At 35.4% G+C, this 24555-nt stretch overlaps 1 protein-coding gene and 1 pseudogene across 1 annotated transcript; both read left to right on the top strand.

Moving 5' to 3' along the window:
• The first annotated feature begins 15866 nt into the window (after positions 1-15866).
• On the top strand, positions 15867-16853 carry LOC129676222 (olfactory receptor 2B11-like). Its single transcript, XM_055606551.1, has one exon. It carries the CDS (start codon positions 15867-15869, stop codon positions 16851-16853), a length of 987 nt encoding a protein of 328 aa, XP_055462526.1.
• Positions 16854-21398: 4545 nt separating this feature from the next.
• LOC129676213 (olfactory receptor 2B11-like) lies at positions 21399-22330 on the top strand (annotated as a pseudogene).
• The last annotated feature ends 2225 nt before the right edge of the window (positions 22331-24555 follow it).

The raw sequence follows: 24555 nt of genomic DNA, 5'->3' as shown, positions 1-24555 counted from the left end.
AATATTTTAATACAAAATAACTATTATTATATGGATACTTAATAGTTTCGAGTGTCTCTTCGTACTATGGAGGAATTTAAAGAGTGATACTAACTCTGTGAATATCAGAAGAACCCACACAGTTATCAGGATCTTGGAAAGGTCCAATACCCTGGTCTAGAGCCAATCGTATTTGTACCCGCATCTGATAACACCCATATTGCTGCCAAACGTGGTAAAAATAATTTCGTTTTCATCAAGCTATAGGGCACCAGCACATGTTGTAGATATTTTACTATTACTATTTTTGGGAATCATGGATATAAGATGTTTTATTTGCAGGACATTATTTTTAAAGCAGCCTTGTATTATTTTCTCTCCAAGACAATTAAGAGATACTATATACTGAAATACATGACAAACTGAGAGAATATGATAGATGGATTATTAGTTGTATTCTAGCAAGTGGTATTTAGTTCGTGCTTAACATATTATTTTTCACTTTCATTTTTATTGGCTATTTACTATAATTCCACAGGTGACAGCTCATGGCAGTATAATTCAGTAGCACCACTGAGGACACCAATGTTGACATGGTAGTAGGAGCTGCTTATTCTCATTTTGTCAAGATGAATGTTAGCTGTATTGCTGGAAATAATAAGCTCATTAAAATAATCCCCAACGTAAAAGAAATGAAAAAATCCAATGCCTTCTAAAACACTGTTTTCAAATACAAGTTTTCTATGTCCACATATAATAAGGTCAACCAGGTTACTAGTAATGTTTATTTAATTCATCATTAAAGTGGTTTTGGTTTTCTTACCAGGATATCAAAGCTGTAATAGCAATGTTCTGCAGAGAAAGTTTTTTTTTTCACAATTGATAAAATAAAAAACTTGGATCTATTCTGATTACAAAAAGAAAATATGTGAAGCAGCAAATTTTCCTACTTTGGAAGTGTAGAATTGTTTGCAGTTTTTTTTTTTTTCCCTTCACTCCTCCCAGTTTCTCTCTTCCACAGATCCACCCTCTGACCCCTCATGTTGAATTAAATATACATATATATGTCTTTCAAGATAAAATAAAGACACAAAAGATCGAAATTGTTTACAGCCTAAATTAACAAAATTAACACCTCTGCCCAAAACTGTGCATCTCAGATATTATTTAGTGCTTTCTTTGCTGAAACTTCCAGTTACCTGCTTATTTCGCTGTGGTCATTCCATTTTAAAGTTATTAGTCATTCCTTTCCCCCATGAGAACTATGACACAGCTTTTGTTCCTTTATTTTATTTTATTAATTACAGTTTATTCATCCCAACTATCGCCCCCTCCCTCATCCCCTCCCAATCCCACCCTCCCTCTTCTCCTCTCATGCTCCTCACTGAGACCAATGATAGGAGAGATCCTCTTCCCCTTCCCTCTGACCATAGCCTATCAGGTCTCATCAGGACTGGTTGCATTGTGTTCCTCTGTGGCCTGGCAAGGATGATCCTCCCTCAGGGGAAGGTGATCAAAGAGCCAGCCACTGAGTTCATGTCAGAGACAGTCCCTGTTCCCCTTACTAGAGTACCTGCATGGACACCAAACTGACATGGGTTACATCTGTGCAGGGGTTCTAGTTTATCTCCATGCATGGTCCTTGGTTGGAGTATCAGTCTCAGAAAAGACTCCTGGGCCCAGATTTCTTGGTTCTTTTGCTCTCCCTGTGGAGTTCCTGTCCCCTCCAGGTCTTTCTATCTCCCCCTTCTTTTATAAGATTCCCTGCACTCTGCCCAAAGTTTGGCTATGAGTCTCAGCATCTGCTTTGATACCTCATTGGGTAGAGTCTTTCAGAGGCCCTCTGTGGTAGGCTGCTGTCCTGTTTCCTGTTTTCTCGCTCTTCCTATGTCCATTTGATTTGCCTATCTGAGTAAGGAATGATCATCTTACCCAGGGTCCTCCTTCTTGCTTAGCTTCTTTAGATGTACAGATTTTAGTATGTTTATATTATATGGCTAATATCCACTTATAAGTGAGTATATACCATGTGTGCCTTTCTGCTTTTGGGATACCTCACTCAGGATGATCTTTTCTAGATCCCACAATTTGCCTGTGAATTTCATGATTTTCTTGGTTTTGATTGCTGAGTAGTATTCCATTGTGTAAATGTACCACAATTTTTGCATCCATTCCTCAGTTGGGGGGCATCTGGGTTGTTTCCAGATTCTGACTATTACAAATAAAGCTGCTATGAACATGGTTGAGCAAATGTCCTTGTTTTGTACTTGAGCATATTTTGGATATATGCTTAGGAGTGGTATAGTTGGGTCTTGAGAAAACACTCTTCCTAATTGTCTGAGAAAGCACCCGATTGATTTCCAAAGTGGTTATTACATTCCCACCAGCAATGGAATAGGGTTTCAATTTCTCCACATCATCTCCAGCACGTATTGTCACTTGAGGTTTTGATCTTGGCCATTCTGATGGGTGTAAGGTGAAATCTCAGGGTCATTTTAATTTGCATTTCCCTGATGAATAAGGATGTTGAGCATTTCTTTAAATGTTTCTCTGCCATTTGATATTCCTCTACAGAGAATTCTCTGTTTAGCTCTGTACCCCATTTTTTAATTGCATTACTTGTAGAAAAATGCAAATAGACCCATATTTTTCACCTTGTACAAAACTAAAGTCTTGTACAAAACAAAACTAGTGAATCAAAGACCTCAACATAAAACCAGACACATTAATTCTGTTAGAAGAAAAAGTGGGGAAGAGCCTTCACCCCATTGGCACAGGAGACAACTCCCTGAACAGAATGGCAATAGCACAGGCTCTAAGATCAACAATCAATAAATGGGACCTCATGAAACTGAAAATCTTCTGTAAAGCAACAGACACTGTCATCAGAACATATGACAGCCTACAGACTGGAAAAGGATCTTCACCAACCCTATATCTGACAGAGGGCTAACGTCTAGAATATATAAAGAACTCAAGAAGTTAAAAAGCAACAAAACAAGTAATCCAATTTTAAAATGGCACTGCTTTTGAATGCTGAATTCTGGAAGGATTCTATGAATTTCTTCCTGAAGCTAGTTAACACTCTTCATAAACTTTCTCATATGTTACTTGTTTCACTCCCCTGGAAAGAAGGAATGTTTTCTTGCTTTCAGCTTTGCTTTCTGGCTCCTCATACAAGGGTTGTTCAGTAACTCTTGTCTGCATTTCTAGATTGTGCTTTCCCTTGAGCTCCACTTTTTGATATTGCAACATTATCTAGTATCCAGGTGAGGTTTTCCTGTAGCTCAATCTGGTTTTCCATCTTTTACCACTGAAAGAGCTGCAACATTTCTGCCTGTCATCATCTATGGTCATGGTACTGCCATCTGTGAAACTCTACACTTTATGGTATCTTGCCAATATCCTTACTATGGTATTTTGTGTGGATAATACCTATGTTCTTTAAAGTTTTAACACCACAACATTTATTATCACCATGCTAGTCTTTCTCACCCTCATCTTCTATATGTACATTGCACATAGTGACTTCATTTTTCTTAAAGCCACCTGCTGAAGGAAAGTCTTCATTTGTATATCCTTACATCCTTCATTTGTATATCAGTACATTTAGCATTTATGACACTAAAACACAAATGACAGAAATGAATAGGGAGAAAAATAGATACAGTTGTTACATCATGGACATATCTCTAGGAAATAAAACTTTCCTACCTAATCAAAGTAAATTCTTTTTTTTTCTTCTCCATGTAATTCTCATTCTAATTGTTAACAATCACAACCAAATATTGATAAACCAAGGATGTAAAGCGGTCTATGGAAATGACTCTCAAAAAGTGGTAGATTTCTATATCTATCCAGGTGCTATTTATGTTAACACAATTACAATGGTAGATATGTTCTAGAACAGAAAAACGGAAGAAGTCTTTGACACTATTTGTTTGTTTTTAAAGTGAAGAATCCCTGAGTGGCTGTCTTTCATGCTCATGTCCTATGAATCTATGTCATCTGTGGACCAAAAGGGACTCCAGCTCAGGAGGCTGATAACCTATGCTTAGAAACATGTGCCTGAATTGAGAACACTGGATTTTCTGACACTAACTCTGCCCCAGACTACACCACTTAAGTTTGTGTGAATTATATAGAAAACAGTGGAAGAGCTAGATGTATATGATTAAAATAATCAGATATTTCTATGATTATGTGAAGTTTTCAGCTCAGCTTGTATCATATTCATCACACATTAGTTTTACTTCATCTTTTATAATAGCAAACACTGTCACTCTATATAGTCAGAAAATTAATTTAATATTAATTAAAATTAATATTTTAATATTAGACATAGAAATGCAAAAAATAAATGTAAATGAAATAAACTGAAATGAAAATAAATGTAAAAAATAAATAATAAATGTAAAAATAAATGTAAATGAAATAATACTTAAATAAGTATTGTATATTTCCTTTCATAAATGGAGGAATAATTTTAAAAGATGGGAACGTTAAAAAGGGACCTCTAGGAAGTTAAAGAAATAGAACCATTGGGTTGGTATGTTTAAGAGGGATAGTGTTAAGTATGATCAAACTACCTTGCATACATGCTTTAAATTATTTTAAATTTTTAAAGTTAAATTAATTTATGCATTGTATGTGTGCATGAGTGCACGCAGCACATATGTGTTACAGCACACAAATTGATGTAAGTTTAAAGACCACCTATAGAAGATAATTCTCCTCCTTCCATCATGTAGGTCAGTGATAAGACTCAGCTAATCATTAAGTAGAGGCAAGTGCTTTTAGAAACTGAGCTATTTCTATGGCCCAGTGTTTTAAAATGTCATAATTAAACTCATAACATACATTCACACTACACATGAATTCACATGCAAATACATATGCTTAAACTAAAAATAAAGAAATTTCTAACAAAAATGATTTTTGTTTCTACCTTGAAATACCAAAAATGCAGATTAACTAAACTCAAACCACAGCAACAGAAACAATACTAAGTATAAAGGCAGAAACTAATGTTTAAAAAAAGAAATATTTAAAATAACATGTGAAAACAAAACTTGGGCCTTTGATGTTTGCAAAACCAACAAACTTTTAGTAGATCAAAATGTCAGGAATACAAATCACTAAATCTTATTAAGTAAATAAAAGAGAGCCTCACTAAATACCTTACAAATGTGGAAAAGATAGAATAAATAATGACATTTGTTGTGGAAATTTGGTTATTAGTAATCTATTAATTTATATAATTATTACAGCACTTATTTTCTAACCTGCTATGATATCAATAAAAGACACAGTAGCTGTTATATTTTTAATATGCTTTAAACCTGGGGCTGGGCAGATATAAATCCCCTAAGCTACTTTGTTACTCTTAGGGTCTGGAATATGCTGAAAGAACGACCTCAGACTTGAGTAGCATGGAAGCAACAGAGGGCGTTTATTCTGTAGAGAATTCCAGCATGCTGGGGTCACCATCTTTACAACATGGTGGTGACCAGTGAGGAGCTCTAAGGCCCCTTTTAAAACTAGAAAGGGGAATCCCTACTGTCCCTACATGGTCATGATTGGGATTGCTTGGTGCCCACGGAAGCTACATGACTCTGGTCAGAACTTAGGTGCTTTTCAAATCAGTACTTTCTGATTGGTTGCTCTTTTTTGTAGTTTTTCCTGTAACTCTTAGGCCTGTTTTGTCTAGCAGGAAAATGAATCCTGTCATGAGCTGAGTTGGTCAGCTTATTTAGCCAGACTCTTTCATTACCTCCCAGCCCCACATCCCATGCCATGCTTTAGTCATTTCTGTGTGGACTACTTCCAATTCATAATTCCATAAATACCTGCTTATACTTTTTATCAGGGCTGATTCTCTCCAACACTGATCCTAAGAGTAAACCCTGGCCCACATGGTTCTTCTTTTCTCTAACCCATGATGACTCAGCTTTTTCTCTTTCTTTTCTCATGTCCCTTCTGGTCCTTCTCTCCGTCTTCTTCCCATGAACCTCCGTCCTTCCCAAGCCTGCAAACCTTGGCCCATCTTACCTCACTTCTGCCTTACCCAAGTGTATGCATGTCATTCATCAAACAGAGATTATTTGGAAGCAAAATTCACAACATCTCGGGTTATATGAGAGTAGAACAGTAAGAATGGAGGGGCAAGCAATTAACATCTGAATACATGATGTGGGGGCTCTAGATCAACCCCCACAGACACTGACCACTTAAGTTAAATTAACAAACCCTTTGAAAGAGATCAATAACTAAAAGACATAAAGTAGAAACCTATGCATTAAATATAAGTGAAAATGGTTTTAAATTGATTCTACAAACAGATTTGTAGGTCTATTTGTATACACTACTGAATTACTTTCAACATTTGAGAAATAACAATGCCAATTCTAAAGAAACTATCTGAAAGTGAAGAAAGGGGAACAGTTTCTATATCAGAAAAGGCATGGGATGGGTGAATAAACCTTCCAGTGACCACAGGAAAAGAAAAATACCCCTTATCATTATCCATAACTTTAGACTCAGAAATTCTCTGCACAGTATTAGCAAACATGATCAAGTTGAAGTTTTTCCCTTTGAGATAATGATGTTTAGAAATGCACACAGGTATGCAGTGAAATTCACTGTATTAACAATAATAGAGAAAAGCTCTAAGGTTATCTCAGGAGATACGTAAAAGATTCGCTTTAAATTTCATATCACTTTCTAATGAACACTCAGCAAACCAGGAATAGAAATAGCATTCTAAACCATGAAAAATATATAGTTATTGGTTATGAGTCTCAGCATCTGCTTTGATACACTGCTGAATAGTCTTTCACAGGCCCTCTTTGGAAGGCTGCTATCCTGTTCCTTGTTTTCTCCTTCTTCCAATGTCCAACTTGTTTGTCTTTCTGAGTGAAGACTGATCATCTTACCCAAGGTCCTTCTTGTTTAGCTTCTTTAGGCGTATAGAATTTAGCATGTTTATCCTATATTATTGGTCTAGTATCCACTTATAAGTGAGTATATACCGTGTGTGTCTTTCTGCTTCTGGGATACCTCACTCAGAATGATCTTTCCTAAATCCCACCATTTGCTTGCAAATTTCATAATTTCCTTTGCAGCAAATCATATGAAAGAAGGGGGAGTTAGTAAGGCCTGGAGAGAACAGGAGCTCCACAAGGAGAGCAACAGAACCAAAATATCTGGGCACTGGAGTCTTTTCTAAACTGATACTCCAACCAAGGACCATGCATGGAGATAACCTAGAACCCCTGCTCAGATGTAGCCCATGGCAGCTCTGTCTCCAAGTGGGTACCCTAGTAAGGGGAACAGGGACTGTCTCTGACATGAACTCAGGAGCTGGTCCCCTGAGGGGGTAGCAGCTTTGCCAAGCCACAGAGGAGAACAATGCAGCCACTCCTGATGAGACCTGATAAGCTAGGGTCAGATGAAAGGGGAGGAGGACCTCCCCTATCAATGGACTTGGAGAGGGGCATGGGAGGAGATGAGGGAGGGAGGGTGGAATTGGGAGGGAATGAGGGAGGGGGCTACACCTGGGATACAAAGTGAATAAAACGTAATTAATGTAAAAAAATAAAAAATTTATTTAAAAAGATATAATTATTGTTGTTTTCATTAATTAATAATAATAAAGTCATAATTATTAGCAGAGACTGAATACTTTCACTGAATTTTTAGAACAAGACAAGGATTTTTAGTTTGGGTCTCCAGCTAAAACTTATTTCGGGTACTGTAGCCAGTGCCATGAGCCATGAAAGGAAAAAAGTCACAAGAGCTGAGAGGGGTAAAGAGGAATGCATTCTAGAGACAACATATTTAAAAAATTCTGAGGGACTTCATAACTGCTAGAATTGAACTGTGCAATCAGCACATTTATAGAATGCCAAGGTCATGTGCCAAAATCAGTATTGACATGAGTATTCAAAACTATGAAACATTCTAAGGTCAGTTTAACAAAATACGTACATAGAATACTTGAAATGCCCCCAAGAGAAAATATGATTTGAATCAATGAATGAAAAGTATGTTTCTGAATCAGAATAGTCAAGTTCTTTCTGTTGCTAGTTACTCCTGAATTTTATAAATTTATAAAATTATAAATTTATAAATTTAACATAATCTCCATGAAAAGTCTAGGAGCCTGATTTTGTGAAAAACAAAACAGAACAAACCTAGGTTGTATTTCTCTAAAGCTGAAAATTTGTTTCATTGAAAGACAATATTAAAAAAATGACAGTGTTTAAATTTTTCCATTATTATTATTGTTATTATTATTGTTATTATTATTATTTATTACAATTTATTCACTTTGTATCCCTGCTGTAGCCCCCTCCCTCATCTCCTCCTGGATCCAGCCTCCCTCCTGCCCCCTTTTTATTTCCTTCCCCTAGTCCACTAATAGGGGAGGTCTTCCTACCCTTTTATCTGACCCGAGTCTTTCAAGTCTCATCAGGACTGGAAAGACAATAATTTTAAAGAACAAAAATCCTATAGGCTTAAAGGTAAGTTTGTTTAAAAAAACATGCTTCACCCAGGACACATGCCTGTACAAGTACATGTGAACACGCACACACAAGTAAACGTGTGGATATTCACGCATATATAATAAAGTGTAATATAACCTGAATTATATGTGACCCCAATATATACATACATATAATTATCAAATGTACTTTGCTTATATATAGCTATATGTAAATTTGACTTCAATAAAGTTAGAAATTTTATTTTTCAATTTAAACTGATAATATTTAACAATTTCTACAATATAAAGAAAATTTTATAACATAAGGTACTGGTGAAGAGGTAGAAATATAAGTTACCCTGATTTAACTCATGCATATTGTATACAGGATTGTACTATACCTATTGGCTCCATAAGTGTTTATAATTGTTACTTATTAGTATATATAAAAGCAATAAATTTAACATAATTCAAGCATGTTGCTAATCAATTTCACTTTAGTAAAAAAATTGTTTTATTTCATTTACTAATACTATCCTCCTCTCAACTTAAGAATAGATATTTACATTTAAGACTTTTTTTTTTTTTTTGCGCTAAAGCCCTGGGAGTCATTTTTGAAAAGACCTTAATTTATTTGCATATATACTTTGATACACCAAGTTTAATACAAATTTCATAAATAAAAATTCCTTCAGCCTGTATCTTTCTCATATTGTACCTCTCTGAATATGGTCAATTCATTAATTAGCATATTCATTTATGTAAGAAATATTTTAAAATTTCAAGTGATTTTGAAATAATTTCTTCTTCATGTAACCTTCATCCAGCACTCTACTCATCTCCCCACCTCATAAACACAGTTCACTACAGTCAACTGAAAAAAATATGAATCAAGAGCTCATTTTATGTTACTTCAGAATTAATCAATATAAAGAACAGCACATAAAGAATTGTGTTGGTATTTTGACGGGAACTGCATTGAATCTGTAGATTGCTTTTGTAGGATGACCATTTTCACTATATTAATCCTAGTGATTCATGAACATGGGAGATCTTTCCATCTTCTCATATCTTCTTCAGTTTCTTTCTTCAGAGACTTGAATTTTTTTTCAAACCGGTCTTTCACTTGCTTGGTTAGAGTGACACTGAGGTACTTTATGTTAGTTGGGGCTATTGTGAAGAGTGTCGTTTCCCTAATTTCTTTCTCAGCCCTTTTATCTTTCATACACAGGAGGACGACTGATTTTTCTTTTAGTTAATTTTGTATCCAGCCACTTTGCTGACAGCTGAAGGAGTTCTCTGGTAGAATTTTTGTAGTCACTCATGTACACTATCATAACATCTGATAATAGTGATGCTTTGACTTCTTTCTTTCTGATTTGTATCCCCTTGATCTCTTTTAGTTGTCTTATTGCTCTAGCTAGGACTTCAAGTATTATGTTGAAGAGATAAGGAGAGAATGGGTAGCCTTACCTTGTCCCTGATTTCAGTGGGATTGATTTAAGTTTCTCTCCGTTTTGTTGGATGTTGGCTATAGGCTTGCTGTATATTGTCTTTACTATGTTTAGGTGTGTGCCTTGTATCCCTGATCTCCTCAAGACTTTAAACATGAGTGGGTGTTGGATTTTTTCAAATGCTTTTTCAGCATCTAAGAAGATGATCATGTGTTTTTTCTCCTTCATGGTGGATCACATTGATGGATTTCCGTATATTGAACCACCCCTGCATGCCTGGGATGAAGCCTACTTGGTCATGGTGAATGATATCTTTTATGTGTTCTTGGATTCGGTTTGCGAGTATTTTATTCAGTATTTTTGCATCAGTGTTCATAAGAGAGATAGGTCTGAAGTTCTCTTTTTTGTTGAGTCTGTGTGGTTTAGGTATCAAGGTGACTGTGGCCTCATAGAATGAGTTTGGTAATGTTCCTTTTATTTCTATTTTGTGGAATAGTTTGACAAGTATTGGTATAAACTCTTCTTTGAAAGTCTGGTAGAATTTGGTGCTAAGACAATCTGTCCCTGGGATTTTTGATTGGGAGACTTTTAATGACTGCTACTATTTCCCTAGTGGCTATAGAACTATGTAAATTGTTTACCCCACTTTAAATTTACTTTGGTAAGTGGTATCTATAAAAATCATCCATTTCACTTAGATTTTCCAATTTTGTGTAGTACAGGCTTTTGAAGTAAGATTTAATGATTCTTTTAATTTCCTCGGGGTCTGTTGCTTTGTTCTTTTCATTTCTGATTTTGTCAATTTGGATACAGTCTCTTTGCCTTTTACTTGGCTTGGCTAAGGGTTTGTCATTCCAAAAAGAGAGACACAACAGTGGCTCCACAGATCCCAACAACTTTCTTATATTTATGGTTGTGAGCCTAGCCTTTAATGGCTGAGCCATCTCTCCAGCCCCCCAACTACTTTCTGAAGTCGTGTGGTTGATTGCATTTTCAGAACAGTCCATGCATTGGCACCTTAGGAGCTCAGAATGAGAATAAGGGGTATAACAACAAAAATAGCACTCATGACCATGAGGGTCAGCTCATTTGCACGGATATCAACACAGGACAACCTCAATAGTGCTGGGACTTCACAGAAGAAGTGGTCCACTTGGCGATGCCCACACAGAGGTACCCAGAAGGTAAAGGAGGAATGAAGAGCTGAGGTGGTACAGCCACTTACCCAGGAGGCTGCAGCCAGCAGGTGGCAGAAACGAGGATTCATGAGAACAGAGTAATGCAAGGGTTTACACACAGCTGCATATGGAACCCAAGTGGGTTCCATAGTAATGGGAACAGGGACCGTCTCTGATATGAACTGATTAGCCTGCTTTTTGATCACCTCCCCCCAAGGGAGGAGCAGCCTTACCAGGCCACAGAAGATGACAGTACAGCCACTCCTGATGAGATCTGATAGACTAGGATCAGAAGGAAGGGGAGGAAGACCTCCCCTATCAGTGGACTTGGGTAGGGGCATGCATGGAGAAGTAGGAGGGAAGGTGGGATTGGGAGGGGAGGAGGGAGGGGTTTATGGGGGATACAAAGTGAATAAAGTGTAATTAAAAAAATAAAAAAATTAAAAACCCATTATTGGCAAAAAAAAAAAAAGATTTTTATAAGATTATCTTTTAAGACAGCTGACTCTTTTTTTGTAACCACAAACTGCAGCCTGCCAGTAAAGAAAAGCTGGCTGAAAAATTACCTTGCTTAATCACCTTATTAATATGTAAACAGGATACTTAGTTACAAATGTATGTGAATTCTTGGAAAAAACTTCTTTTTCATATTTATTTTTTATCCATAGTACGTAAAACATTTAATCATGTGAGGATTTGAGAACAGTTTTTTCTCACGTACACTCACTGTAATCTTTCACTTAAAGAAAAATAGAATGTAACCACATTGTACTGCTTGAAAGATCTTGCTAGACAAAAGAGTAAAAGTGTGGTGTGGACCTCACTCTTCAGAGTTTGGTCCATCCACCAAGATTTGTATATGTGTATGTGTATGTGTGTAAGAATGAATGAACAAATGTACTTAATTAATTCTTATATAAATTCCAATGAGTCAGTTATTCATATATTGTTTAATTCATTTATTTAGTTACATCCTATGTAACACTGATAGAGTTCTGTGAGTTTAAATGAGTTTGCCTTAAAACATGTCTAAAAAACAGAAGAAATCTTTCAACATCTATTTACTGTCTGCTAATTGTACATAAGGAACATTTCCACTGAGAGTATTCTCCCAAGGGATTTTCTGTGCTGACACACCTGGGAGAGGGATAAGTGAATGGCCTCGCTGAAAACAAGGCCTCAGAGGTTGGAGGATGCGTATGAGCACACGTAGCACACTCACAAACTGTGGCGGATGCTTCCTCCTACTGGAGACCTGACGTAGGTTCTATGGCACTTATGTCAACTATAAACTTAAGTCCTGAAATTCATGCTTGACTACGTATCTGTGACAACAGTTTCTCTGTTTTCCAGAGTCTGAAAGACTTAAATGAATCTCTTCATAATTCCACTCCAATGGAAACTATAAAAATAAGGTAAGTGAAATGACACTTTGTTTTAAAGGCCATGAGGTCTCAGGTAAGGTATAAAATCTGTAGATACTTGTATCTATTATATACACAAATGAAATACAATATTTCACCTCAGGAAGCCTTCTCTAAAATTAGAAATACTTTGTTCAACAGTTTTAGAAATAACTAGTTTCCCCTTTGATCTTTTTCATCCTCTTTATCTTAAAACTGTATAAACTTAAGCAAATAGTATTTTTGACATATACTGAATATTTGAACGTAAAGTCTCCATTTAATCATTTAAGTGTATCATAGGAATCAGTTTTGAGTTAATAGTCAAAAGTTTCTGTGATAGATTCTCCAAATGTTTCATTTATAGATTTTGGTGCCAGACAAAAAATGACTTGTGTTTAGTCTTTCTGCATATATCTAATAAGTATCATAAGTTAAACTTAAAAGCATGTAATGAAAGTGACTGAGAAACAGTAGAATGACCAAATGAGCAGATGTTTATAGATTCCAAGATGAACGTAGTTTATAAATCATTAAAGTGACTAAATTTTGTGAGAAAATAGGTCTCTGTAGAGATATAGGATAGAAAAGTACCTAAAGTAAAAGATACAAAATGGATAGAATGACAAGCAAAATTAAATAACTATGAGCATGAAATGAAAAGGATCTTAGGATATAATTAAAGGGCACAGGTGTTCTGAATAAAGCACAGTGTTAGGAGTATCTGTACTTCTTAATAAATCACAATGTCAGGAGTATCTGTATGGTTGCTAAACAAAAATCAAGAGAAATGAAATGCGGATTATTCATGCATTAGTCAGGTCAAAACTAAACTTATAAAATAAAATAAAATATATTATGTATAATACAAAATAAATTAAAATATCAGCAGCAGAATGGAGGGATCACCACTCTTCTATTGCATTATTGTAAATTCTGGGAGGATTTGCAGTATTAAGTTACACCTTAAAACCTTGAAGAATAAGCACTCAAGGAGGCAGAGGCAGGTGAATCTCTGTGAGTTCAAGGCCAGCCTGGTCTACAAAGTAAGTTCAGATTAGCCAAGGCTAAACAAAGAAGCCCCATCTCAAAAAACCAAAACTTAAATAATAGATAGATAGGTAGATAGATAGACAGACAGACAGCTTCTGGCTATTACAAATAAGGCTGTTACAAACCTGGTTGAGCAAATGTCCTTATTGTGTACTGGAGCCTCTTTGGGTATATGCCTAGGAGTGGTATAGCTTGTATGAAAAAAAATTTCAGTCTCTGAAGAAAGAATTAGAAGAATATATCAGAAGATGGAAAGATCTCCCATGCTCATGGCTTGGCAGGATTAATATATTAAAAATGGACATCTTACCGAAAGCAATCTACAGATTCAATGCAGTTCCCATCAAATTACCAACACAATTCTTTACAGACCTTGAAAAAAAATTCTCACCTTCATATGAAACAAGAAACCCAGAATTACTAAAACAGTTCTCTACAGTAAAAGATCTTCAGGAGGCATCTCCATCCCTGATCTCAAGCTGTACTATAGAGCAACAATACTAAAAACTGCATGGTACTGGCATAGAAACAGACTGATGGATCAATGGAATCGAATATAAGATCCACACACTTATAGACACCCGATTTTTGACAAAGATGCCAAAACCATTCAATGGAAAAAAGACAGCACCTTCTCATAATTTTTATATTTGTAGTTCTTAAATCCTTGATGTACCTTAATAACTTAATATGTAATTTATCTGGAGCATATTTGTATTTGTTTAAATGCAGACCACCAACAGCTATAATCCCATTACAGCTTTCATTCTGTCCCTTTGTCTAATGTTATATTGTATTTGTATTTTCCTGTAACTTTATAAAAATTAATTTACATCTTAAATTCTTCAATTATAACACTCATCATGTAAAGACATTTTTTAATCATCATGCTTTTACATAATTTTGGCAGTTTCTATTTTTGTTGATCTATATTATATTCCATTGTAATCTGATAAGATAAAAGAGACTAATTAATTTTTTATATTAAGACGTACTGTTGGGTGGTGGTGGTGCACGTCTTTAGTCCCAGTACGCAGGAGGCAGAGGCAGGTGGATCTCTTAGTTTAAGGCCAACCTGACCTACAGAGTAAGTTTCAGGACAGCCAGAGCTACACAGAGAAACCCTGTCTCAGAAAAAACAAAAACAAAAACACACAAAAAAAGAAAAAGACATGCTTCTTTTATCTTTTTTACTTAATTAGGATGTGTCCTTAGTGGGTTTTTGTTGTTTGTTTGTTTGTTTTGTTTTGTTTGTCTGAATGATTCATTAATTATGGAGACTGTAGTATCAAAGTCACCTGCTGTCATCATTTTAGAATCTGTTCATCTCTTTTGGTTTAGTACTCCTTAATGAAATTGAGTATGCCAACATTTGTTGTATGAGTCATTGCTAAAGAATTTTAGACATCCCTGGTAGATTGTTCCCTTTATTAACAAAGGTATCTTTTTTTTTCACTAATACTGCTTGCTTTTAGGATCTATTTTCTTGTAATTTAACTTGTAAATATGTTTCTTTCATGCAGCAAACAATTGCTTCCTGTATTTCACTCCAGTCTACTAGTCTCTGCCTTTTAATTGTAGCATTGAGGTTAATTCTGAAAGGTATGTACAACTTCATATCATGTTTTCGTTTGTGTAATGTTTGACTCTTCTGTAGTCTGTAATAAATATTTATTACTTTACTACTGAGATTCAGTTTTTTTCTGTATATTCATAGTGGTGTTTTTGTTTGTTTATTTATTTTAATCTTTGAGTAGAATTCTTGAAAGAATCTTCTGTAGCACTGGCTTCATGATCAGATATTCCTTTAGTGTTTAACATGTTTTTCTGTACTTTACTTATGAAAATAGGTTATATAAATGCAGTAATCTATTTTGGTAGAATTTTTATTAAGGAATTAAGTATAACATTTCATACTCTCTCGGCCTTTAGGGTTTGTGTTATTAAAGCTAGAGTTAGTCTTTTAAATATTTTTATTATTTAATCTATGCATATGTGTGTCTGTGTGAGGCAGTGGGTGGGGTGTGTTCACACAAGTACAGAAATGGGCATTGGATTCCCTGGAACTGGAGATACAGGTATTTGTGTGCCACTCATCATGGGTACTGGAGCCCAAGGTGGGTCTTCTAGAACAGTAAGCACTCCTGACGACTAAGCAATCTCTCCAGATCCCAGCACCAACAGCAAAACTACTGTTATTCTGTGGATTTATCTTTATTTGTGACTGGCATTTTTCTCAGTTTTTAATAATTTTCTATTGTTTTACATTGATATGGAACTTCCAAACTGTTGGTAAATAAATCAAAGGAGAATGGCTATAATCAATGAAAGCTACCCAAAAGAATTCATCAATGAAAGCCACCCAAAAGAATTCATTCTACTGGGCTTTGCTGACCATCCTTGGCTGGAACTCCCTCTCTTCATTATTCTTCTGGTAACATACCCCATGGCTTTGATGGGAAATATTGCCATTATTCTAGTGTCCACCTTAGATCCCCGTCTCCACAGCCCCATGTATTTCTTCCTCACAAATCTCTCCTTTCTGGACATGTGCTATACCACAAGCATTGTGCCTCAGATGCTGTTTAACCTGGGAAGCTCTAGAAAGACTATTAGTTACATTGGATGTGTTGTTCAACTTTATGTCTTCCATATAATGGGAGGCACAGAATGTCTGCTTTTGGCAATTATGTCCTTTGATCGCTATGTGGCTATCTGCAGACCTCTTCACTACACCCTCATCATGAATCAGCGAGCCTGCATCTTGTTAGTGTCTATCATGTGGCTGACTGGAGTGATCTTTGCTTTTTCAGAGGCTACACTTACATTACAATTGCCATTGTGTGGCACTCATAAACTGGATCACTTATTGTGCGAAATTCCAGTTCTCATAAAAACTGCCTGTGGCGAAAAGGAGGCTAATGAGCTGGCACTTTCTGTGGTATGCATTTTCATACTAGCTGTTCCTCTATGCTTGATTCTTGCTTCTTATGTTAATATTGGATGTGCTGTAGTCAGAATTAAATCTTCTGAAGGAAGGAGAAAAGCCTTTGGAACATGTTCTTCTCATCTCATTGTAGTTTCCTTATTTTATGGTCCAGCCATTAGCATGTACCTTCAGCCTTCTTCATCCATCACAAGGGACCAACCCAAGTTCATGGCTCTCTTTTATGCAGTGATAACTCCTACACTGAATCCCTTCATCTACACCCTACGGAATAAGGATGTAAAGGGGGCCTTAAAAAAGCTGCTGAGAAACATTTTCAGTTCAAAGTGGAAGTTCATTGATATCAAGTGAAATGACTTAGTAATTGTAGTACTTTTATATTGGTTCTCTAATAATGCTCACATATTCTAGATCCACAAACTATGTCCTTCTTGGCAGATTTGTTTCATTTTAGTATTTTAAAAATAAAATTGGATACTATTTAGCCAATATGTACCAATTTGGGCACATATTTGTGAAAAAGCAGAAAAGAAAACAAAGGAATTTTTCCTGGTTGGTTCACATAGACTGCTAACTCTGTTAAATAATACAAGAAAATAATAAATTATAGGTTTTGGAGGATCTAAGTCATAGTTTGGGGGAATTATTGTAAAGTTATACTGAATAAAATATAATAAATGGTCTTCCAGTCAGTGTTAATTGCAAAACATTTCTTTAATTCCTAGACTACAATTCATGTCTCTAGACAGCATAGCTTCATAATGGTCTTAGGGAGAGACCATTATGCTTAATCTTGACTTAATCAAAACTCAGAGTATGTTCATGCTGTTTTTAAAAAACATTGTAAATCTTGTTTATGAATTAAGATGAAGTATTTGATGTTTAAATAAAGGATTTCTCATGATATAATAAAATATACAAAGAGACAAAAACTATGGGTAAATATTTAATTCTTCTTTTAAACATAACTAGCATGAGTCTTGACTCAATGAGAAATAAAGGAAGTGACATTACTAATGAAGCACAGTCTGGAAACATTTCTGAGAATAAACTGGGACATTTAGATGTGCCTTTAAATTTTATCATGAATCAATATAAGAAAAATTATTTTTCTAAGGTGGAAGCAATTGAACTACATCAATAAACAATAAGTATGTTTTATGAAGCATATTTTAGCAAGCAATATTCAAAATATGTTCCATTAGAAATTGACATTTCTACAACTTGGTTGTCAAATTTATACCCCAAATTTTAATACATAAAATTCATTACAATTTATGAGAGAAAATGTATTAATCCGATGCTGAAATTTTGTTAGTTGATAAGTCATTGTTGGGGCCATGAGTCAGCTGTTTGTTACATAGAGCTGACCAGGAAAAAGATAGAGAGCGAGACATGGGGCAAAGGGCGTGGGGAGAATGAGAGACAGGAACTATAACTCTCAAGGCTCACCTTCCAGTGACTCGTTTTCTCCATCTATGCTCCACTCTCCAAAGTTCAACTTTCCAAAAAGAGTTAGGATCAACTGTGTCCCAAATATTCAAACACATGAGTCATAGAGTGGGCATTTTATATAAAAGCCATAATATAAGGGAATCTTCATTTGTTCAAATCATTTGATGAAAAGTCTCACAAAATAAATTAAATATAAAATGTATATAGTGAATTGAGAGATTTAATGAGCTTATTTTAAATCACATATAATAATAGAATAGACTTGCCTACAGCACAACTAAGGAGATAATTAACTGTACACAGGAAGCAAATCCACAAAGAACTCTGTCCCTAGGAACACTTTCTGCTAATTCAGCAAAGATAAAGTTAAGTATGTGGTCTGCTTGAGGGCCATCCCAGGAGATGTGGAGCAGTATACAAATAGCACATATGGGTCATTCGAGGTATTTTCTTCTGTTGTCTTCTTAATTCAGCATTTTCTGTTTGTCGTAGTTCATCAATTACTCAATCAATCAATCAATCACCTGAAAGTAATTATCAAACACTGTATTCTTTTCTGAACTAAAGCTTCTTAATTCATCTATGAAAATTAAAAAAGCACTCTAAATTCCTTCATAGTTCCTTCTTATTGAAGATTATCAAGACAAGGTAAGTCAAAAGACATTTTCCTGGGTCATACATTTTCAGGAAATAATGGAATGTATGTTGGTAATACTAATTAATGCACTGTTGAAAGTCAGAGCATTTCACTTCAGGAAATCTTTTCTGGAACTTGAAAATCTGTATTCATTGACTTTAAGAATAAGCAAATTTTTCCATAAGTAATATCTCTTTTATCTACCTATTACTTGAAACATCAATAAAAGTATTAAATTTCATTAACTACTACATCTGACATATTAAATAACAGAATAATGTTACATATAAACATATTATGTAATAATTTTATTAATATTAGCACACAAAATATAGCTTATTTTGAGACATTTTCCTTTAAATAAATGATTTAAAATTTGTAGCCAAGTTTTTTATATTGACTTGTTCACATATTTTATCTAGTTGTTTCAGACTTAGATAAAATAACCAGTATTATTCTTTTGCTGTTTTCCTACTTGAAGCTAGGTATGATATGCAATAAATATGACATATTTTATGTAATGAAAGTGACATATAAATCATACACACACACACACACACACACACATATATATATATATATATATATATATAGAGAGAGAGAGAGAGAGAGAGAGAGTGTAAGGGGAGTATTTAATGAACAGAGTTTGAGCTATCCTAAGGTGATTTACAGATATCTAGATTTGAAAAAAAAAAATCCATGTAGTAAAATACTTACCGGAAGCCAAAGACACAAAGGTTACATAATCTAAGAAAGAATTGAACTACCTTGAGATAATGTTGGGGATAAGATTATAGAACTTACATGACTGACCTCTCTCAGACTGACAGATGAGGATCAAACTTGATACAGAAATTCAGTGTGTAAATGTCACATATCTAACTGTAGCTTTATAAGGAAGAAAGATGCAAAACAGATATGACTGTCCTTAAAACAAGACTTCTGTCAATTTGAGGTGAAAATATTGTGAAAATTCTCCCACATTTAATAGTTACAAGAAGAAAAATATGCTTAAGTAAGCTAATGATGACTTTTCTCAGTTGTCAGCCTTGGAGAACACTGCAGCAAATACTGTCATTGAAGATAAATAAGTATAATTATGAAAATTTTAGAGTACTAAATTTAAATTATTATTTTAAATATTGAAGAGTGGTTAGTATAGAAGAATACAAAAGGTGATTATAACATTGCTAAACAATGGACAACATTGTCTTATGGTTTAATTATATAGTTATATGCATAGATGGAAATATTTAATTGTACAATGTTAGAATTATTCATATCACGTTTTTTATATCACACATCTCTTACTTTGTCAAAATATCACATTACTCAAGTACTGAATGTTGTTGTTTTGTATGTGTCTTTTATGTGAAAAGAAAGACTATACATGAACATATATATATTTCAACAATGTAAACTGACATGTAAGTCTGAGTCTCTGCATCTCAGAGAACTGACTTTTCTCCTAGCAGTTGTAAATTAGTTCATATTCATAAATGTATCTATAGTTATAGATATTTAGTATGTTTTGATAAGTGTACAAATGTTAAGTGTACATTTTAAGACAGGGCAATACACTCATTAAATTAAAAAAATACCTAATATGAATGAATTAGCTCAAATTAAATATGACTTTTAATCATTTCAAAGTCTAAGTAACTATACAAGAAAAAAATAGACAATGTTAAATACTTGAGCCTGGAGAAACTGGTATAATTTTTTGTTTAATGTCAATGAATTGTATTATTGCATAGTGATGTTATAGAAGTTACATTTTGAGCTAGCAAGATGGCTCAGATGGTAAAAACCCTTGTTGCCCAAGATTGACTGCCTGAGTTTGTTCCCCAGAACCCAGGGTAGAAAGTGGGAAACAACTCCCAAAAGTTCTCCCTCTTACCACACAATCCAGAAGTGTTCTGTAGCATGCACATGCCCACACTCACCCAATTCCTTCACACATACACAACAATAATACATAAAACATTTTAAAATAATTTATATTAATTAGTTTTAAATTCTCAGATATATTGTTTAACACCACTCTTCTTACTCTTGGCAGAAATAATTACTCAACTGATGAATTTGTGCTGGATCTTAATGTTTCTCCTTATTCTATTATTTTTAGCCTTTTTTTTTTTTTTTTAGAGTTAGACTCTTTACTAGATGTTAGTTCAGGCAAACGGCCAGATTCTGCTCCAGCAATGGTATCTTCTCTCCCTATAGATCACAGGGAGTGTTTCTCCAGAGAAACCCTCTGAGGAGCTGGTATTTTTAGCCTCTTTTGAATACTTATTCAACACTGAATATACAACACTGATTTGAAAAGGAAGCATTTCAGTCCTCAGGCTCTTGCAGCCTCTGTTTTACCAGTTGCTGTAGACGAGTATGAATATTCATTTAAAAGCCTGATCTATTTTATGTCAGCCAGAGTTAGAAAAGAAATTTTTATGAATTTACAAGGGCACAAACTTCTCTTTTTTGTTTAATTGTAATGAAGATTCAGCAAGCTACCCTTATTATACAACTGAAGAAATTCAGTATCCAGGTGGAAATCTTGTTTAATTTACTTTACTATTTAGTGTCATAGAAGTGATACCTGGGCAAGATTCTTTATCTTCTTTACCCCACCAAAGCCATGATAATATGTTTATCTGTTTGCTTATTTTTTTGTCACTGAAAAAAAAAAAAAGTACACTATACAAAATAAAATGTTGTCATTTTCATTTCCCAAAACACACTCTCTCTCTCTCTCTCTCTCTCTCTCTCTCTCTCTCTCTGCCACTTTATTAGAGGTGAAGAGAATGATAGTCTTCAACATAACCCACCCTGAAGAGTTCATTCTTCTAGGTTTTGCCAACCACCCTTGGCTAGAGCTCTCTGTCTTCACTATTGTTCTGGTAACATATCCCCTGGCTATGATGGGGAATGTCGCCATCATTCTGGTGTCCACCTTAGACCCCCGTCTCCACAGCCCCATGTATTTCTTCCTCACCAACCTCTCCTTTCTGGACATGTGCTACACCACAAGCATTGTGCCTCAGATGCTGTTTAACCTGGGAAGCTCCAGAAAGACCATCAGCTATATGGGGTGTGCACTCCAACTTTATTTATTTAGTTAAATGGGGAGCACAGAGTGTCTTCTCCTGGCTATTATGTCTTTTGACCACTACGTGGCCATTTGCAGACCTCTGCACTACTCCCTGATCACGAACCGGCGCTTATGCATCCAGTTAGTGTGTAGTATGTAGCTCTGTGGAATCGCCTACGCCCAGAAGCCACACTTACTTCACAGTTGCCACTATGTGGCATCAACACACTGGATCACTAGTGTGAGATTCCTGTTCTGATAAAGGCCGCCTGTGATAAAAAGGAGACAAATGAGCTGGCACTTTCAGTGGCATGCATTTTTATCCTGGCTGTTCCTCTATGCCTAATACTTGCTTCCTATATTAGTATTGGACGTGCTATACTTAGGATCAAGTCTTCTGAAGGAAGAACAAAGGCCTTTGGTACATGCTCCTCTCATCTTATAGTGGTTTCTTTATTTTATGGCCCAGGAATTAGTATGTACCTTCAGCCCCCCTCCTCAATCTCAAGGGACCAACCCAAGTTCATGGCTCTTTTCTATGGTGTGATAACTCCTACACTTAACCCATTCATTTACACTCTGAGGAATAAAGATGTAAAGGCAGCATTGGACAATCTGGCAAGAAAGATTTTATGCTTTAAGTGATAGTTTGTTGTTGGTATAATGTTCTTGTGGAATGTCCACAATTTACCCTTGTTCATTCAAATGCTGATTTCTCTCCCCCACTCTCTGGTTTCAATCCCGACACTGCATTGTGATGCTTATTCTAAGCGTCACCTGTCTCAAGTTTGTGTAAACATGCCACTATTTGTTCTCTGTATTTTCAATAAAACAACCAGCCAGTGCTGAGCTATGGAGAGAATAGGGTGGGTTAACCTGTCCAGAAGGGAGTGGAAAAGGAAGCCAGTGGGTAGGTCTGAGAGCAGAGATCGCAGGGGAGGACTTGGAACCAGGAGGAGAGATGAACTGGACCTCAGGTACGAATAAAAGCAAGTATAATGTGGGAAATCTGAATGGAAGGATAGTATGCGGGCTTGGAGGTTAGAATGGAGTAACTATTGTCCAGCATTGTGCTCTAGGTTAATTAAGTAAATCCTACTCTTTATGTGGTGTTTGGGGTATACAGCTGGTTTAGGAATAACCAGCTTAACTAAAAGATAAATCAGTGATAAATATTAATAATCAGCAACAGTTTGTATAACAAATAAAATTATTTAACAGTTACATTATGTTTCTCCTGGATAAAATTTAAAAACCTTAATAGTACTTTTTTTCTTATTTAAAAATTTTGTAATGTGTTGAATGTATTTTTATCTTATCTATCCTTTACCACTTTCCCCCAGATCCCCTGAGGATCACTTACCTTGTTTTCTTACTGATTTCATGTCTTCTTAGCAGTAACAACCCTCTGAGCCCAGTTAGTACTGACCAATTAGTGTATAGATGTGGAGCTATCTCCTAGGGTATGGACAACCTACCAATGGCCACAGACCCAAGAAAAGTAATGCTTCCTCATTTAAGCTTCCTTTAAAAGTAATGCTTCCTCGTCAATTTCAATATCATGGTACATGTTTTTCTATATAATAATGTTATAAAGTAATGTTTGCAAATATTAATGTGGGATCTTTTAATGTATGAATATAGTTCTGTGTCTTGTTTGTATTGAAATTAAAAGTATTTAATAGTTTAGCATGTAAAATAAAAATAACAATCCATTTAATGTAGTTATAACTACATTCATTGGTATATAGTTATTCATTGGTATATATTTTATTGATATCATGTGAGGAATTTAATGTAGTTATAACATTTATTCAGTGGTATATATCTCATTGACCTAGACTCTCAGACTTGGCAACTAGCACCTGGACCTGCTGAGCCATCCTGACTCACTGGTGGATTTTTAAGTTCATGATATTTCTTGTTTGATGAATAAGTATGTGTTTTTTATGAGATTATGAGTATATAAGACATTTTTACTTATATATCAAATCAATTGGACAAAGATATAATTCTTGACATCCCTGGTAAATACTACAAAGAAAAGGGACAGGGTGAAGGTCAGGATCAGGGTTAGGGAGTTAGGATTAGTGTAAGGATCCGGTTTAGAGTTAGGATTAGTGTAAGGATCACTGTCAAGAACAGGGCTACTACATTCAGGGTCAGGTTCAGGGTCAGGGTGGGGGTTAGGATCAGAGTCAGGGTCAGGGTAAGAGGGTCAGGGTCAAAGTCAGGGTTAGGGTTTCAGGGTTAGGATCACGGTCAAAGTCATGGTTAATTGTTAGTGTCAGGGTTGTGGTCAGGGAAAGGGTCAGATTAAGGGTCAGGGTGAAGGGTCAAGGTTCAGAGTTATAGGGGTAGGGGTTAAAGTTTGGGTTCATGTTAAGTTTAGGGTTACACTTAGGGTTAGGATTAGGTTTAGGTTTCACATTCTAGTTCAGATTAGGGTTACAGTTAGGATTTTGAGTTAGGGTTAGGATTAGGGTTGGGGTTGTTGTTAGGATTAGGGTTAGGGTTGTTGTTAGGGTTAGGGTTAGGATTAGAGTTAGGGTTAAGGTTAGGGTTAGGGATATGGTTTGTGTTAGGGTTCAGGTTAGGGTTTGGTTTGGGATTGGGATTAGGATTAGTGCAAGTGTTGGTAAAATGTTCTTTTGGAATGTACACAATTTACCCTTGTTCATTCAAATGCTGATTTCTCTCCCCCACTATGTGGTTTCAATCCTGACTTTGCCTTGTGATGCTTAGAATAAGCATCACCTGTCTCAAATTTGTGTAAACATGCCACCATTTGTTCTCTCAATTGTCAATTAAAACAACCAGCCACATAGCAGAGCAATGGAGAGGATAGGGTGGGACATCCTGGTCTGGAA

The sequence above is a fragment of the Psammomys obesus genome, unplaced genomic scaffold (genome assembly GCF_907164565.1).
Source record: "Psammomys obesus unplaced genomic scaffold, mPsaObe1.curated_primary_1811, whole genome shotgun sequence".
NCBI lineage: Eukaryota > Metazoa > Chordata > Mammalia > Rodentia > Muridae > Psammomys > Psammomys obesus.
This window is presented reverse-complemented; position numbering and strand designations above follow the sequence as displayed.